The 17,447-nt window shown below is 38.1% G+C and overlaps 1 protein-coding gene across 6 annotated transcripts in view; it reads left to right on the forward strand.

Moving 5' to 3' along the window:
* Positions 1 to 17,447, forward strand: part of LAMA2 (laminin subunit alpha 2) — a 1,220,316-nt gene that overhangs the window by 837,143 nt on the left and 365,726 nt on the right. For all 6 annotated transcript variants that reach the window (XM_089676131.1, XM_089676133.1, XM_089676134.1 and 3 more), the window contains 3 exons: positions 827 to 944; positions 2,495 to 2,629; positions 3,521 to 3,645. In XM_089676131.1, the coding sequence (XP_089532257.1) occupies positions 827 to 944; positions 2,495 to 2,629; positions 3,521 to 3,645 (378 nt within the window). The remainder of the gene's footprint in view (positions 1 to 826; positions 945 to 2,494; positions 2,630 to 3,520; positions 3,646 to 17,447) is intronic.

Consider the following 17,447-nt stretch of genomic DNA (forward strand, 5'->3'; position numbering starts at 1 on the left):
TGGGAAAGTGTTTCAACTTTTGTGAGGGTTTGATTGTTACTGTTGTGGAAGTTTAACTTGACCCCGTCTCCCTGATATCCTGGGTGTTAGGATATTATTATTATTATACAGGATTTATATAGCGCCAACAGTTTACAATATAAGCGAGACAATACAATTACAATACATTTCAGTACAGAAGGAATGTGAGGGCCCTGCTCGTGGACCTTACAATCTAAAGGATATGACAAAGTGTCACAGACAGAAAATTAAGAGAAATCTCTCCAACTAAGCCTCCAACTCATTAAATTAAAAAACATACAAATATATCCTACAGCAGTGATCATTGCATTTTGATGATGGGAAAACCTCTCATTCTCAGAATACAATAAAGCAGCAGGAGGTATTCCACCATCAACATTGACTGTGTTGATGGGGAAATCAATTGATTTTCTTTCCTTTTAATCATGGTTGAAGGAAAAAAATAGCACAATGTATGGCCAGCCTTAGAGAGCTTCTCGCTTCTTGTCTGATAAAAGAGTTATCCACAGTACGTAGCCTCCAAGGTCAATAATATTAATAGGCCTTTTAAGCCTTCCTCACTTTATGTAAATAAAATGCTTTTGCTATAGATATATTTTAGACCACCTATCTTGCTTCCGTTTCCAGATTATCCACTATTTTCTTCTAAGAAAAGATAATTACTTCAACATAATAGGCTGTGGTGCTGGGTTAATATTAATATTAATATATAATAAATATTAATATTTTCTGTTCTGCACTATGTTTTATGTTCATGCAGAAATCAAACAATTACATTTGTAACCAATGTATTTTATATTGACAGAATTTCTGAGGTATTTTTGGAAGTGGCAGAAGAGGGAACTTCTTTTACCATGAGCCCGAAGGCCAATTTGATAGAGAAATGTGAATGTCCAATGGGGTACTCTGGGCTTTCATGTGAGGTATTCTTACAATTCTTGCAGTAAGGTTGTGCTTTTCAGATTATGCAAACTGATAATATGTACATATTGTAATATTTGGGGATGTTTAGCTCAGTGGTAGATGCGTTTGCAGGTGAGTTCACGCCAGTCAGGAACTATTTTGCAGGACTTGGTAGCCCACTTTTATTAAAAGGAAAAAAAGGAAAGTCCAAAACACAATGTTTCCCACACAGGGGTTCTTCTCCAGCAAAATATACACAATGCAAATGAAAATACTAGCCCACCTGGCTTGTCAGGAATGGACTGGCCAGCAATAGTGGGACTCACCTGCCTTATGAGCTGCAGTACCAGGGCTGGCCAGCGGGTGCTCCCAGCAATCAGAGACTCAACCTTGCAGCCAGTCAAACACCTGGAACTAATTATACTGGTGTATTTAAGGGATGGCCAGACCTGCAGACTCTGCCTTGGTGTGTGTTTTTCCTGGGCCCTGTATCTTGTAAACCTGCGTTCCTGTTCCTGTTCCTGTCTTGTTGCTGACCCTGCTTGATTCTGACCTCTGCTGACTTCTCCTGTTCTGATCCCTGGCTTGTGACCCTGACCATCCCTCTGCCTGACCCTCTTACCACACTGCCCGCTACCTGCTGAACCTGGCCTGTGACCCTGACCATTCTCCGCTTGCTCCCCCTGTACCTACCTGCCCGATTGATATTGACCCGGCCTGCCTGACGACGCTTGCATTGTATGTACTGTTATCTGTGGGTGGTTTGGTTTGGTTAGTTTGCACTGTGTTATGTTTTAGTATTGCACTGCGTTTATGTTTGTATTGTTAGTGTTAATAAATTATATTGTTTATAACATATCTGAAGTCTGCGTTTCCCTGCGTCAGTCACATACCTCTGGTCACACCCGGGAGCCCTGACATGGCTACTCTTCAGCAGCACTGCTGCTATAGTTACTGGTCCTTCTGACCACCAGCTCTTTCGGGTACACAACTTAGAGCCACAGGTGACTCCTCTGGCCAAGCTCTCAGGTCATTAACTCAGACGCACATAGCTCTTTAGGCCATTAACTGTCTTTTGCAGACCTTCATACTCCGGCTGCCACCTGCAGCCTCTCTGACTTCTGCAGGAGACTTCCTGTCTCTCTTGGGTGGAGCCCTGAGGTATTCCTAAACCTCCATTATAAGACCTGTGTGCACCTGGGCACACACCCTGCTGTTCCTCCCCAAAACCCGGACACTGGATTGGAGATTCAATCCCACCCAAGAGATTGTGGAATCTCCAAACTACAGAGCCCCTTCCAGGAATACCAAAACCTGGAGAAAGCTGCAAAAGCAGTTTTCTCCACTCCACTAATATATAATTATTATACTGTATAACCAGTAATACCTAGTCAAATTATGAAACATTCTCCAGATTCATTAAATAACAAAAAAGCAATATATTTAATTACATATGGGACCACTCATTTGTTTAGCAAAAATGAAACTGTAACACTACCATTGCAATTGTTTCAATCATTGTTACTTAGAATAGTGGACTATATGCTAAATTTGTACTATATCTTCTTAGGCATGCTTGCCTGGATTCTTCAGAATGGCTCCTGTTTCACCAGGACAAAGAACTGGACCAACTCTTGGAACATGTGTACCTTGCCAATGTAATGGGCACAGTAGTATGTGTGACTCAAACACTTCTGTTTGTCAGGTATGATTTTACACCACGTCTACTTTCAGTCATAACCTCTGCCTCTGCATAGTCCAGGATTTTCTACTATTCACTGAGAGAATAAAAATCACATTAAAACTATCAAAAAGCTGCTAAAAATCACTTTCTTTGTAAATAAGTTTTTATACTGTGACCAGCACAGTTGTTAATTAGAATGTATTTTATTACTAGTAAATTACCCTTGTTAAAAATTATGGTCAACTATTAGGTTAGGTACCATAAATCTACAGATCTCTATGGATTAAGTGACTGGGAGGATAAAGGTTTTTTAGTATAAGAAACAAAATACATACATATTGTAATAAATACTCTTATAGACCCATTGCCATGAACAAGAACAGGGCTGGCCAGTTACAGAATTAAGTTGCATCAGAATAACAGGCTAAAAAAAAAAAGCAGTCCAGTAATTATATTTTTGGAGTCAGAGATTTTAGCAAGGAGAACAGTAAGCAACACAGTAGGGACATCACCAAATCTCACCCCTAACCTTCCAAGACTAGCAGTCAGAAACACAGTGCCTTAGACCCCACACTGAACTGCTGGTATGAGCAATGAGGCTGTATGACACCTTTAAGGGTCTGGTAGTATTTTCAGCGATTCTGGGGGGACTTTTGGGGATTTACCTCCCAACCATCCACTGGATACAAGACTGGTGGTGAGCCAGTACAGAAAGAGGAGCTATACTTAAAATTGGGAGCAGGAAAAGCAATGCAGAAATGTTTTACACTAGCGTCGGTATGATACACTATGACTACAAAGTACAACTTCAGTGCTGTGTTATTTATAATACAGGTTTTCCTTAAAATATTGATTTGGCAATAAATGCAATGAGCTCTATACATGTATTCAGATGTAGCTTTTTATTTTCAGGCCTGTAAACACAACACTGCCGGTGATCACTGTGAGACCTGTGCTCCGGGTTTCTATGGCATTGTAAAAGGATTCCCTGATGACTGCAAACCATGTGCTTGTCCCCTACATATTGCAAGCAACAAGTAAGTTAAATTGTAAAACAGTAAGCAGTGCTCATCAAAAATACAAATGATATTACAAAAAATATTTTTTTAAAAATACATCCATTATTGAATGACATCTAATTCTGAACACTCCGAGTAGACAAAAGGGTACCTCTCTGACGTCCCTGGATATAATCCTAGAGCCACTGTCCTGCTGTTCACATTGTTTGGTAAATGGGAATTTTACCATAAAGACATAATTGTATCCATAGAGCACCAATATGTTTGTAGAATACAAATTAGAGCTTAGCAGGAGGAGTTGGTGAAATCTACAAGCATGGCTTCTGTTATAAGGGAAACCAGGAAACTAGGGGGACTGGGAATTCCCCCAAAGTATTCTGCAGTAGAAACAGAACTATCTTTAAGGTAGATATAATTTTTTTATATCAGAATATAACACCTTCCATAAATAGTGTACTGGACATTACTGCATGATTTATAATATGGCTTTGGCAGCCATTTTCTTTGGAAAACAATAGTGGTCATCCTAGTCGACTGATTTGATGTGCAGTGAGCTAGATCCAGTGAATTAAAAAATAATAATGCTTTGAAAATTATCTGAGCACATGTTTGTGTTGCTTTAATTTGTTGAGTTGCCATAAACCCACTTGCAATATAGTTATGAAAACAATATGTACCAGACGCAAGACTCATAGCCTAAAAAAAAATCTATAAATGATAGAAAACCTATGAAAGATCATACTAAACCTGAAAAACATTTACCTGGATCTGAAGGATTAAATAACCCCTAAGCATGTTAATTAGGTCATCCGATTGTACCTTTCAGAAGTTATATAATAATTTTTTTATTACATTGTAGGTTGATGGTATAAATAATAAGTAAAACTATAATAAGATAAACTAAAGAATATAGAGGAGTGAGAAGTCATTTAATCAAAAGCCGACTATAAGCTTTACAGTACACAAACATAATCTTATTTATTTTCTCTTGTAAACTTTTCCCTAAGCAAATTATATTCAAGCTATCATTTTCAAAAGTGTTTTGTTCCTGTACACTCAGCACTTCAGATATGGTTATAAGCTGTAGATCTATTTTTACGGAGTTGAAATTGTGTTGGATAATGAGTTTGAGAGTTGTAGATCAATTTGTTTACATTTTTGCAAAGTAGTAATTTTATTACCTATTCAGACTCTATTGATTTAATTTTTAAGTGAGTAAATTTGCAGTGCTGAATGTACTGGTACTGGGGAAACAGCCTAGAAAGCACCAAGTAGTAATCAGTTGTAGCTGAGTCTGCATTTAGCAGAGATTCTGTAAGATGCTTTCTAGAGCTAAATAAAAATGACTCTCAGTGACATCTTCTCAGTTTTGGGAGAGACCATACAGATTGTTCAATCATTTTGTCAATAAGAAAATTATTCTTTATTTGTCTAGGGAAAAGGTTTCCTACTTAGTGATTTTTTTTTAAAAACTCATGTGCATTTTAAAATAAATAGTTAAATATAAAACATAAAGGGGGTAGAGTTTTTTTTATATAATATGTAGAAACCTTACAGGTGAAACAACAACATGCATATCCTTGTATAGTTTGTACTTGTCTCAATACAGAGCACTAAGTTTTATTACTGTCTGCTGCTTTGTTCCTCTGCTATGAGCAGGAGTCATAACAAGTTTTCCTGACATTTTTCCTGAAAAATGGTGACAGGGAGGGAACTTCAACAGATTGACAGCCTCTGTTCTGTTCCTGTTAGCTGTGTAGAAACAGGTGTCTCTCTTCCCTCCTCACTCTCACTGCACTCAGCAGTGTGTGATTTTAGCTCTCCAACCCCTTTTTTCTGAATTCTCAGACAAGCTTTATAAATTCTGGACTTTAAATGGATGTAGAGCCTGCAGATAGAAAGGTACAACTTGTGTAGTAAGATTTATTTCATCTCTGTGTATCACCTGAGGTCAGGCACTTCACTGGGTATACGTAAGGGTTTACAAACAGTTTAAAGTTTGGTCTGAACACAAGTTGTGTTGGCAGTCTTGGTTGTTCGGACATTCAGATGGAATCCCCAGCCATGTGGGCAAAGGAGAGTGAGATAGTTAAAAACATTTTTTAAAATGGCATGGGGTTAGGCCCAAATTAATAACAGGCCCTTCAGGTCTGGTAGGAATACTAAAGGAAACACAATGCAAAAAAAACAAACAAATGAAAAAAATGGTGTGGAGCCAACCCCAAATTCCATACCATATCTTTTGGGTTTGGTATGGATTTAAGGGAGAAACCATGCAAAAATGATGAAAAAAAGTGTAGGGTCTCCATAAAAATCCATGCCAAATCTTTATCCAAGCATACAGCTGTCAGGAACCATGAAACAGGAAGAGACAGAAAGTGCAGTTAAAATCACACCTTTAATGAAATAGCAAATACAACATAGATCAGGAAAGTAGTCAAAACAGAAGCCAGGGTTTGGATGCCAGAGCAGGTAATCAGACGAAATGCCAGAGTCAAGAAACCAGAAGTCAGCAAAGTCAGGAGCCAAAAATCAGGAATATGAATTGGAAGAGAAACCAGCCAGACCAAGTTGTACACAGGAACACACTGGAGATCATAGACCATGCAAGGGCAAGGAGGAAATGAGCTAAGTTGCTAAAATAACAAAATGGGTTGGCTGTGGGCTGGACTAATGAGGCAGGCAATGGTATCCAGGTGAGTCACTTTGGAGACAAGTGGCTGGTAATTAACCAACAGCTGATCAGCTTCTGAGCACTGAAAGAAAAGAGCTGTTTATTAAGTAGCAGGAGCCCAGCCCTGACAGCAGCGTGGGTAGCCAGAAAGGGGTGGTGATCATGTGCCCCCTCCCCATACCAAACTATATAACATGCAGAAACCCTGGCCAAGTGGTTTTGGAGGTCTGTGGGTGGATGGCTTATCAGAATCTGGAAGCCCACTTTCACAATAAGGGGACCCTCAGAAACTGGTCCCCTATGTAAATGAGTAAGTGATACAGAGTACCCCTACGCATTCAAAAAGAAAAACCACACAGTCCTTTAATTGAAAAAAATCCAATCCCACGATGTACATCCAGCATTATTCACATTGTCCAGCAATAATGACCCAAATCACTCATGATAGCCACTGACCTGCCAACCCACTAAAAGGAAAAAAACCTTTTGCTGAAACAATTGTACCCCATGACTGTTCAGCCACTTTTGATAGCTCTGATGGACAGGGGTCGGGTGTCTTCTGGGTAATGTAAATGACCATATTTAGTCAATGATGTCACTGGGTCCCCCCTGGCAAGGTACCCCCCCACACATTGAGAGCAGGTGGCCTGGATTGCTGCAGGGGGAAGTACATGCTCATCTTTTCCCCCATTTCCTGGCCAGACAAGCTGCCTTCTAGTATAGTGGTCTGGTATAGATTTTTTTTGGGGGGGTCTTTTTTTTGGATTTTATTTTTGCATGGGGTTCCCCCTTAATTCATGCCAGACCTGAAGAGTCTGGTTTGGCAATTAAGGGGGCCCCACGCTGTTTTTTTTTTTTTTTTGTGGGTGTGAGTGTTGGGTGTACCACATTAACATTTATAGCTGACTCTCATCTAGGATAAGGGTCTGCTATAAATTAATTAAATCCCCTGTTGTTTTTTTTTACAAATCATGCAAAGTGTCTGGGAGCTGTCATTTTGACAGCAATTTAGCCACTTCAAAACCTATCACTTTTACCTTCTTCCTGCCCAAAACAATTGTCGGCTTTCAGCGCTTTTGCACTTTGAATGACAATTGCGCAGTAGTGCAATGCTGTACCCAAACACAATTTTTATCATTTTGTTCACACAAATAGAGCTTTCTTTTACTGGTATTTAATCACCACTAGGTTTTTATTTTTTGCAAAATTAATGAAAAAAGACCAAAAATTAAAAAAAAACGTGTTTTTCTTTGTTTTTGTTATAAAATATTGCTAATAAATAATTGTTTTTCATAAATTTAGGCCAAGATGTATTCTGCTACATTTCTTTGGTGAAAATAACCCAAATCAGTATTTATTATTTAGTTTGTAGGAAAGTTATATAGTATATAGTACTATAGTATACTGTATATCTGAAAATCAATCAATCCTGAAGTACTGATGGCCAATCCTTTTTCTTGAGGCCCAAAAATATCAGGACAGTACAGATATCTCCCAAATAACCACTTTTTGCAAAGTAGACAGTCCGATGTATTTAGTAAGAGGCATAGTGAGTTAATTAAAGTTGTAATTTTTTGTCAGAATTTTTTGGAAAATTAAGAAGTTAAAAAAACATTTTCACTTTTTTTTTTTTACATAATGTCACCAGTGTAATACAGCATCATCATATAACATATATATATATATATATATATATATATATACATATACACACACATATATATATATACACACACACACACACACATTGTTTTCCATTATTTATTTGTTTTTTTTTTTTCATTTTTGTACAATTTGTTTTTTCATAACACACTGTGACCAGGGTATTATAATGTTACCAAAGTAACATTGTACTACTTTTGGGAAATGATCAGTATTCATTTTTTTTTTACACATTACGATTGCATATAGCAAAGAGTTTCTTTGTTACAAGCAAGTATTTAACTGAATGAAATTGATTCATTCAGGGTTTTTTTTCTGATTACCTGTGATTGACCACAGCTAATTACATGACACAGATGGGCTGTGATTGGCCCAGTCTGTACATGTGATCAATGTCACCAATCACAGCTAGTGACACAATTGTATACAATGGATGGCATGTATAGGTCAGAAGTTCAGCAAGAATGTATAGTGTTTTTGTACTTTTGTGTGTATATTTTTTATGTTAAATATAAAGCAATTTGTTTTAATGTTTACTCAGATAAAAATGAAATATTAAAATTAATATTTCATTGTCCCTTTTGGCCATGAGGATATAGATTTCTATTCATACTGTATGTGTCCATTTGTAGCTGCCCTGCAAAAAGATTCTTGCATTTACAAAACTGAACAGCTCAAACTTCAGTTCATACAAATGACTGATTGAGACTGGGGAGTGGTTGGTCCCACCAGGACCATCTCTTTGCTCAGATGAGCAATGCAGTTTCAGTAAGAGAAATAGTCTGAAAGAAAACAGCTTTCTCTAGAAAACCAACAGTATTTGTAAATATTCATATTGGACAATAGTGGACAATATTCATTTTCCCCAATAGCTTTAATAGGTTATTGGCAGTTATGTACGCTATAATACAACACATCACCAATGTTTAAGATGGTATTATTAAGCCACACATGGCTCAAATTTCTTTTAAAATTACATTGTCACATGACCAGCAATTGATATATTTTACAGTACAATCATTTCTATAAATCAATGGCAGTCTTGTACAGTCTAAATATCTGGGCATTAGTTTATAGAAAATTCCACAATAAACACTTTATATTTAAATATATTGTTTGTATATAGGTTTCAAATTTAAAGACCTCCCAGTGATGTACTGTACACTATTGGAAAACAACACCGGTCAGGATTTGTAATTGTCTCCATATATTTCTAATCAACACATACAGTACATGGAGATTAGTAGGTTAATTCAGTGAGACCTTGATTTTTACAATAGTTCCTGTACATGCAAAACCACCCAAGGCTAAATTTATTAGAAGTCTAATTATTCTTGGTAAATGTCTCTAAAAAGCTCATTGAATTCATCAAGGCTATTGTCGTACAATGAGTAATTTGGAAAAGAATGAGTAGATATTTTCATGTAGTATTTCATAAATGCACTTGCAGAAGGCCATAATTGGCAACATCAAAGAATTTTAAATGCATTCATAACAAAATATGACAACATATAGGACAAGAGGGAGTTTTTAATTTAATGATTTAGTAGTATGCTTTTAGAAATCAATGTCCATTATAATGCTTTTGAGGTGAAAACAATGTATGAGGATTATGTTGTTATGTCCAACAACCATGTACAACCCCCAACCTTCAATTTTAAGACACATTTTTAAGTGAGGACCAGATAAACAATAACAATAAAAGTCAATAGTGCACGTTTTTATATGCTATGATTTGGTGCTGTCTCTCTTACCCTGCTGCCCAAGGTAACTGCATAAGGGTTTCTTACTGTAAAAATGACCCCGCTATACTTTTTTTTATTACTACCAAGGAGAATGTCTACATAGAGACTTGAGCAGTTTGCAGAGTCACATGTGAAGTCCATTAGGTTAAACAAGATTTACATTGCACTAACTAGGCAGATGATGGGACAATCAGCACCAAAGTACAGATTGCAAGTCACATCAAGCACACGTGAACAGGGTCAGAACAGTCCAAAAGTAGCTTAGATTATACAGTAGCACAGGATATATGATTTATGATAGATAAAATACCCAATAAAGACCTTTCAATGGCATGTGGATAAATTGATCGGCCCTTGTTATGTTCCTGTGCTTCAAACATGTAATTCTGTGCATGTGCAGTGGCAAGACAAAGTTGTCAATGATCTGTGCTCTTCTCATTGCTACAGATTGATCCTGATCCCTTTTATGCATCAACAAGTGGGTTTTAAGAGCTGCATTAAAAATAGATTTTAATGTTGGCTTATAAGACTCCTAATTCTACCTTTGCCAATTCTTTAGAGCTTAAAACAGAGCTCCACCCAAAAGGGGTGAAGCCTCAAGCTGCCACAGCCGGGTGCCCACACTAAAGATGCTGGCGCCAGGGAGAGAGGACAGAGGGAGGGGTAAGTGGCTGTATTTTAAAAGTCAGCAGCTACAATTTTTGTAGCTGCTGACTTTTTTTTTTTTTTTTCAGCTGGAAATCTGCATTAACATTGTGATTTTGTATTATTTTTATTGCTTAAAAAAAATGTCCATCATTTCTATATCCCTCACCACCTAATTATTATTTAGTAAACAAAAGGTTTGGTATAGGTGTGCATCTATGCCCCTTGTCATATCACGCCTAGACTAACTGTAACTCCCTCCTCATTGGCCTACCTCATCGCAGGCTATCCCCCCTCCAGTCTATCCCCCCTCCAGTCTATCATGAATGCTGCTGACAGACTCACCCACCTCACTAACCATTCTGTTTCCTCCACCCCTCTCTGCCAATCCCTCCACTGGCTCCCAGTTGCCCAACGGATACAATTCAAAACTCTAACAATGACATATAAAGCCATACACAACACTGCCCCAATTTACATAACCGATCTTATCTCTAAATATCACCCAAACCATACACTCCGCTCCTTGCAAGACCTCTTACTGTCTAGCTCCCTTATCTCCTCCTCCCATGCTCGTATCCAAGACTTCTCCAGGGTGTCACCCATCCTCTGGAACTCCCTATCACAATCTATCACTCTATCACCTACTCTACTTGCCTTTTGGCGATCACTGAAAACCTCTCTCTTCAGGGAAGCCTATCCCGCCCTCTGCTAATTCTGGAATCCTCCACTCTTCCAACCAGTCCATCCGCCACAGTAACTACCTAATGTACCATTCACCCCTCCCTCCTAGATTGTAAGCTCCAAGGAGCAGGGCCCTCAAATCCCTCTTGTATTGAACTGTATTGTTACTGTATTGTCTCCCACTATAATGCAAAGCACTGAGCAAACCGTTGGCGCTATATAAATCCTGTATAATAATAATAATCTAAAATATAAACATTGCATAAGGTAAGTGCTAGGTTCAGTTTTGTTCTTTGAAATCTGAAACTTATGTCACTTTAGGGCATCATCTGACCAGATACAGAACTGTGTCCCATATCGATTTTTTCCTAGAAAACTAATCACTACATTTTAGTCTGCCAATGTGTGCTAAAACTTCAGAAATGAACATGTTAGATCAATGCTTTGCGTTTAGAATCAATACTATATCACGACCTAATTGAAATGCAATTCTTATATCCCCAAAGTCAGCCAGGAAATCAACTTGCCTTTGATACTCATCCCAGGTACCAATGGCTTTTTTTTCAGGGGGGGGGGGGCACTTCCCTGGCCAAGACGTGCAACTGTCACTTCCAAAAACCAGCAGGTGACAAGGGACTGCATGAACTGGAGTATAACAATCCAGTTGTTAATACTGGTTCAGTTTTATAGCGATAGCAACTTTGCAAAAAACTCTGGTAAGTGTAAGGCAGTTTCTTTAAATATGCTCCTAAGGTGCTCTTAATTTGCAACTCAATTTTCTTGAATAAGAAAACACTTTAAAATATTTTTTATACCACATGAAGTAAGAAAAGTAGTGGTTCAACATTTTAGGTGGCTCCATGAAGTAAAACACTCTTGGTATAAAAGAGGCCCATCTTGGCAATTCCTTGAGGAAGCCTTTTAATTATTTATAAGAACATTTTGCCTGCCATCTGTGCCGAATGCTTTGCCCGACACCTGCCCTTCTCACCAACCCATGACAAAGGACCAGCCAATCTCACACCGTGCTGTCACTTGCGTAACAATGCCACTCTCAGGTGCACCCTGCGCAAAGATTTTCCAGCTCGCGGGACCACAGTCTAGGTACCAGAAGCCTGAGAGCGATTGTCACTGGGTTAGGTTAATTACGCAATTAACCCTTCAAACTCCAGACTGCCACCAGATAGTTTTGGGCCTATCAACCCTTCACAATGTTAGCAAGAACAAATGTGAACAATAAACATAGCACTCTTTAAGAGACAGGGATTCTTTAGTTTGCAGTAAAAGCTTTAGAGACAGTTTAAACAAAAAGGAAATATTGGAGTGTACTCGGGTGTCAGGTCATTTCCAATTTTATGATACACTAGTGCCATGTCCTAGTTACTCAGACTAAAAAATGGGGTAAAAAATAGGCAAAGGGAAAAAATGGACTTTAAAGGCACAGAAACCATAAACACATATCAGTAAAATAATTTGTACTTTATTATGATGATAAGTCATGACACAAAAAACATTTTTTTGTTAAAAATTCCATTGTACAATGTTCCCGCGGACAATGTCACACATCCCACCATACTAAAGAAACAAGACTAGTGAAAAGACATACTATAACCACCAGGAAAGTCCTATGGGGGGGTGAGGGACATTAAGCCGCTAGAAAAATGGCCCAACATGTTTTGCGACAACAAACGCTTCTTCAGTGGCTGAATAGTAAAACATATAACATTAATGGGTACCAAGCAACAAAAAACCTCCTAATTCCAGAGGGCCAATCTCCTCCACTGCTCCCACATGGTAAGGGGCCATCCAAGAGCCAGATATGGGGGCACAATAGTGGCCAGCAACCAAGGAGGTTTTTTGTTGCTTGGTACACATTAATGTTATATCTTTTGCTATTCAGCCCCTGAAGAAGCGATTGTTGTCGCAAAACATGTTGAACCATTCTTCTAGCGCCTTAATGTCCTTAACCCCCCCCCCCATAGGACCTTCCTGGTGGTCATAGTATGTCTTATCACTAAGAACCAGCAAACACAAATGCTCCTGCGCTTGGGGATGGACTCGATGTAGGCTACAACCACATTAAGAATGTCCTGGAACATGCACACCTTGCTGCCCTCAAATAGACCGGGGGAATCCAAATATACTGAATGAAGAAAGAAAAAACAGAGGGCGCACAGGCCTAGCGCATGACCATAAAAAATGTTTAATAAAAAATAAAGTATGTGTTGTACTCACAAACGACAATATAGTCAAGGTGCATCATAAAGAACAGCTGGGTCAACACCGCGCTGAGTAACAGTCCGCAATAGGGAGTTTAGACATCCAATAGGCTGACGCGTTTTGAGGACTTCTCTCTTCCTCAGGGCTCTGAGGAAGAGGCAAGTCCTCGAAACGCATCAGATTATTGGATGTCTACACAAAGAGAACAAGGCGTTAAGAAGGCAGAATACTTGCAAAGTCCCAGCAAAAACTTGTCTTGGCTCTCAAGTCCATTAAGATGTTCCTTGATTGATGTTAAATGAGAGCTCAATATTAACAAGTCCTGTCATACCCTTTTTTATTATATCAAGGGGGTGTGGAGAGAGACCAACTGAACAATAATACGGTTTAAGGGATGGGTGCTAGGAGGTCACCAAATTTATGACCAAATAATAACAACTTCCAATACGTGCAGATGGTTTTCTAGCACCTGGCAGATTGTTATTCAGAATTATATTTCAAACCCAGGAATACCAAACACAGCTTACCTTTGTCACCCAGGTGGGAAGAGACTGCTTTCTCCCCTTTCCTATGGGCTAATAGTCATGTATGACCTTGATTTGTTCAGTATGATATTTCCTATTCAAATATATACCTAATATTAATGTGCCTGGTTCCTGTTGAATTCTATGAATTGTATGCGGAATTGTTACCCGTGGAACAGACGTTTTATGGCACACTCTAAATTCCTAGAGCTCCAATGGCCCTACAGGTCATGTGTGACTGCTTGACTGAATTATTATTGTTTTATGATAAGGCAGAGGAACGTGTTTTTCATGGTTCCTGGAAAGAGACATCCTGCCAAGACTAATTAGTTGTTTAGAGCCCTGGACACTGGCGTCTATTTGTGTTTTAATTAAGATAAGAGGCTCTTTTGACGTGCATTACAGCTACAAATTTCATGGTTTGCAAAGGGGTAGGGGGAAGAACAGGAACACTGCTCACAAAAGCAAAATGCTGAGACCTTAACAAGATGGTTGTCGCATACAGCTTCCATGTCTCTATTGCACCCAATTGTTCCACCATCCACTTCCAAAAACAAAAGGGTATAGGTTAAAGATTGAAGTGCGTTTGATTGCTTTTAAATTTTCTTTCGCACAGCACTTACTTCACTGTTCAGTGTACAGTATCTTGAGCCATCAACTTCATAGGCTGTAATGCACACAGCACCTCATTATTTTTTCACTATTAAAGATAGGCAAAAACAAACTAGGCAGGCTGTTCCAGTAATACAAAACAAGATTCAGATGCATGAATGATGCCTATATGTTCTGATGTTTCCATACACAATGGATATATTACATTATAGATTGGTGAATATTTTTATCTTGAAGTTGTAGTAATAGCTATGCAGTATACATAATTATTAATAACCAAAAGTCAATCCTTTCACATGATAAAATAGACCATCACAAAAGTATACAGTGCAGAGCAGAAAGACTAAAGTCCACTCTTTACAAAGGGCTTTTACCAAAAAAGTTTAATTGCTTTTTTTTATCACTTCATTCCCTTCCTGCCCAGGCCATTTTTCAGATTTCACACTTCAATGTCACACTTTGAATGATAATTACTAAGTCATGCAACACTGTACCCAAATTAATTTTATATCTTTTTTTTATACAGGCAGACCTTTTTTTGGTGGTATGCATTATTGTTATATAAGGGGAAAAAGAACAGATTAAGAACAAAAGCATTTTTTCTTCGTTTCTGTTATAAAATATTGCAAATAAATAATCTTTCCTCATACATTTTGGCCAAAATATATTCTGCTACATTTCTTTGGTAAAAATAATCCAAACCAGTATATATTATTTAGTCTGTGGTCAAGTTATTGAGTCTACAAACTATTTTATATATATATATATATATATATATATATATATATATACACACACACACACAGTTTTTGAAGAATGATCAATCCTGATGTTCTATCTCATTTCTTGAGGCCCAAAAATGCCATGAAAGTACAAATATCCCCAATAGACCCCTTTTTGGAAAGTAGTCCAAGGTATTTATTGTGAGGCATGGTGAGTTTTTTTATAAGTTATAATTTTTTGCCACAATTCTTTAGAAACTGATTAAAGTAAATACAATTTTTTCACAAAGTTGTAATTTTATGTTTCACCCACAGCATAGACATACTTACAAATATACCACAAAAAAAATTCTACTATTCCTCCCAAGTATGGGGATACCATATTTGTGAGGCTTTTTCACAGCCTAACCACAAAGAGGGGCCTCCCCTCCAGGGAGCTCATTCAAACTTTCTAAGGGCATAAACTAAGCATCTAATTTCCTGACTGCCTATTACATTTTTAAAGGCCCTGGAGCACCAGGTTTAGCGGAAACACCCACAAAATTACTACATTTATTTTCTAAGAGGCATAAGGTATCTTTTGAAAATGTCATTTTAGGCCACAAGTTTTTGGAAAATGAAGAAAGAAAATGAAAATTTATTTTTTTTTTGTTTACAAACGGTTTTATTTTTCAAGAGTAGACTGTAGAACAACAGTACAGTTTCAAGTAATGTGTACATTAATAACAAGGCACATTTGAAAAGTACATTTCAGAAGAGTACATATACGTAAAAAAGATAGATAGGGAGGAAAAAGAAAGAGAAAAGATTTTAAGTACATAAGGAATGTAAACGATAAAGTGGTTTGAAAGATACATCTGTCAATAGCATATGCCAAATAGCCTTCAAACGGAATGCTTTCAGTCATGTAATGAATGTCTATGAACCCTCCATGATTCCCATTTTTTATCAAACAAGTGCATCTTGTCCAGCAAAGTATAATGAATACGCTCCATGAGCATCACAGCGTCAACTCTATGTAAAACAGAGGCCAAGGGTACCGTGGTGGATTTCCAATGTAGGGCAATAGCCCATAAAGTGGCAATACAAATGGTATGTATTAATCTCATAACAGCATCAGAGGCCCCCGGGATATGAGCTCCCAGTCAACAGGACTGTATAGTCAGACGTAAAGGGGCACCTACCAAGGAAGCAGCTACCTCCGATATCCTACGCCAAACCAAGGATATACAGTGGGGATCGAAAGTTTGGGCACCCCAGCTAAAAATTTGTATTAATGTGCATAAAGAAGCCAAGGAAAGATGGAAAAATCTCCAAAAGGCATCAAATTACAGATTAGACATTCTTATAATATGTCAACAAAAGTTAGATTTTATTTCCATCATTTACACTTTCAAAATAACAGAAAACAAAAAAATGGTGTCTGCAAAAGTTTGCGCACCCTGCAGACTTAATATCTTGTACTGCCCCCTTTGGCAAGTATCACAGCTTGTAAACGCTTTTTGTAGCCAGCCAAGAGTCTTTCAATTCTTGTTTGAGGTATCTTTGCCCATTCTTCCTTACAAAAGTCTTCCAGTTCTTTGAGATTTCTGGTCTGTCTGTCACGCACTGCTCTTTTAAGGTCTATCCATAGATTTTCAATTATGTTGAGGTCAGGAGATTGTGAAGGCCATGGCAAAACCTTCAGTTTACCCCTCTTGATGTAATCCCCCGTGGATTTCGAGGTGTGTTTAGGATCATTATCCATTTGTAGAAGCCATCCTCTCTTTAACTTCAGCTTTTTCACAGATGGCATCAAGTTACCATCCAAAATTTGCTGAAATTTTATTGAATCCATTTTTCCTTGTACTCGTGAGATGTTCCCTGTGCCACTGGCTGCAACACAACCCCAAAGCATGATTGATCCAACCCCATGCTTAACAGTTGGACAGAGGTTCTTTTTGTTAAATTCTGTGCCCCTTCTTCTCCAAACGTACCTTTGCTCATTCCGGCCAAAAAGTTCAATTTTAACCTCATCGGTCCACAGAACTTGTTTCCAAAATGCATCAGGCGTGTCTATATGTTCATTTGCAAAGTTCAAACGATGATTTTTGTGGTGAGGACGTAGAAGAGGTTTTCTTCTGATGACTCTTCCATGAAGACCATATTTGTACAAGTATCTCTTTATAGTGGAATAGTGTACCACAACTCCAGTGTCTGCCAGATCTTTCTGGAGGGATCGTGCAGTCAAACGTGGGTTTTGAATTGTTTTTCTCACAATCCTGCGAGCTGTTCTGTCTGATATTTTTCTTGGTCTTACAGATCTTGCTTTAACTTCCACTGTTCCTGATGA

The sequence above is a fragment of the Staurois parvus genome, unplaced genomic scaffold (genome assembly GCF_062004578.1).
Source record: "Staurois parvus isolate SC_StPar_1 unplaced genomic scaffold, SC_StPar_1.0 ptg000165l, whole genome shotgun sequence".
NCBI classification, from domain to species: Eukaryota; Metazoa; Chordata; class Amphibia; order Anura; family Ranidae; genus Staurois; species Staurois parvus.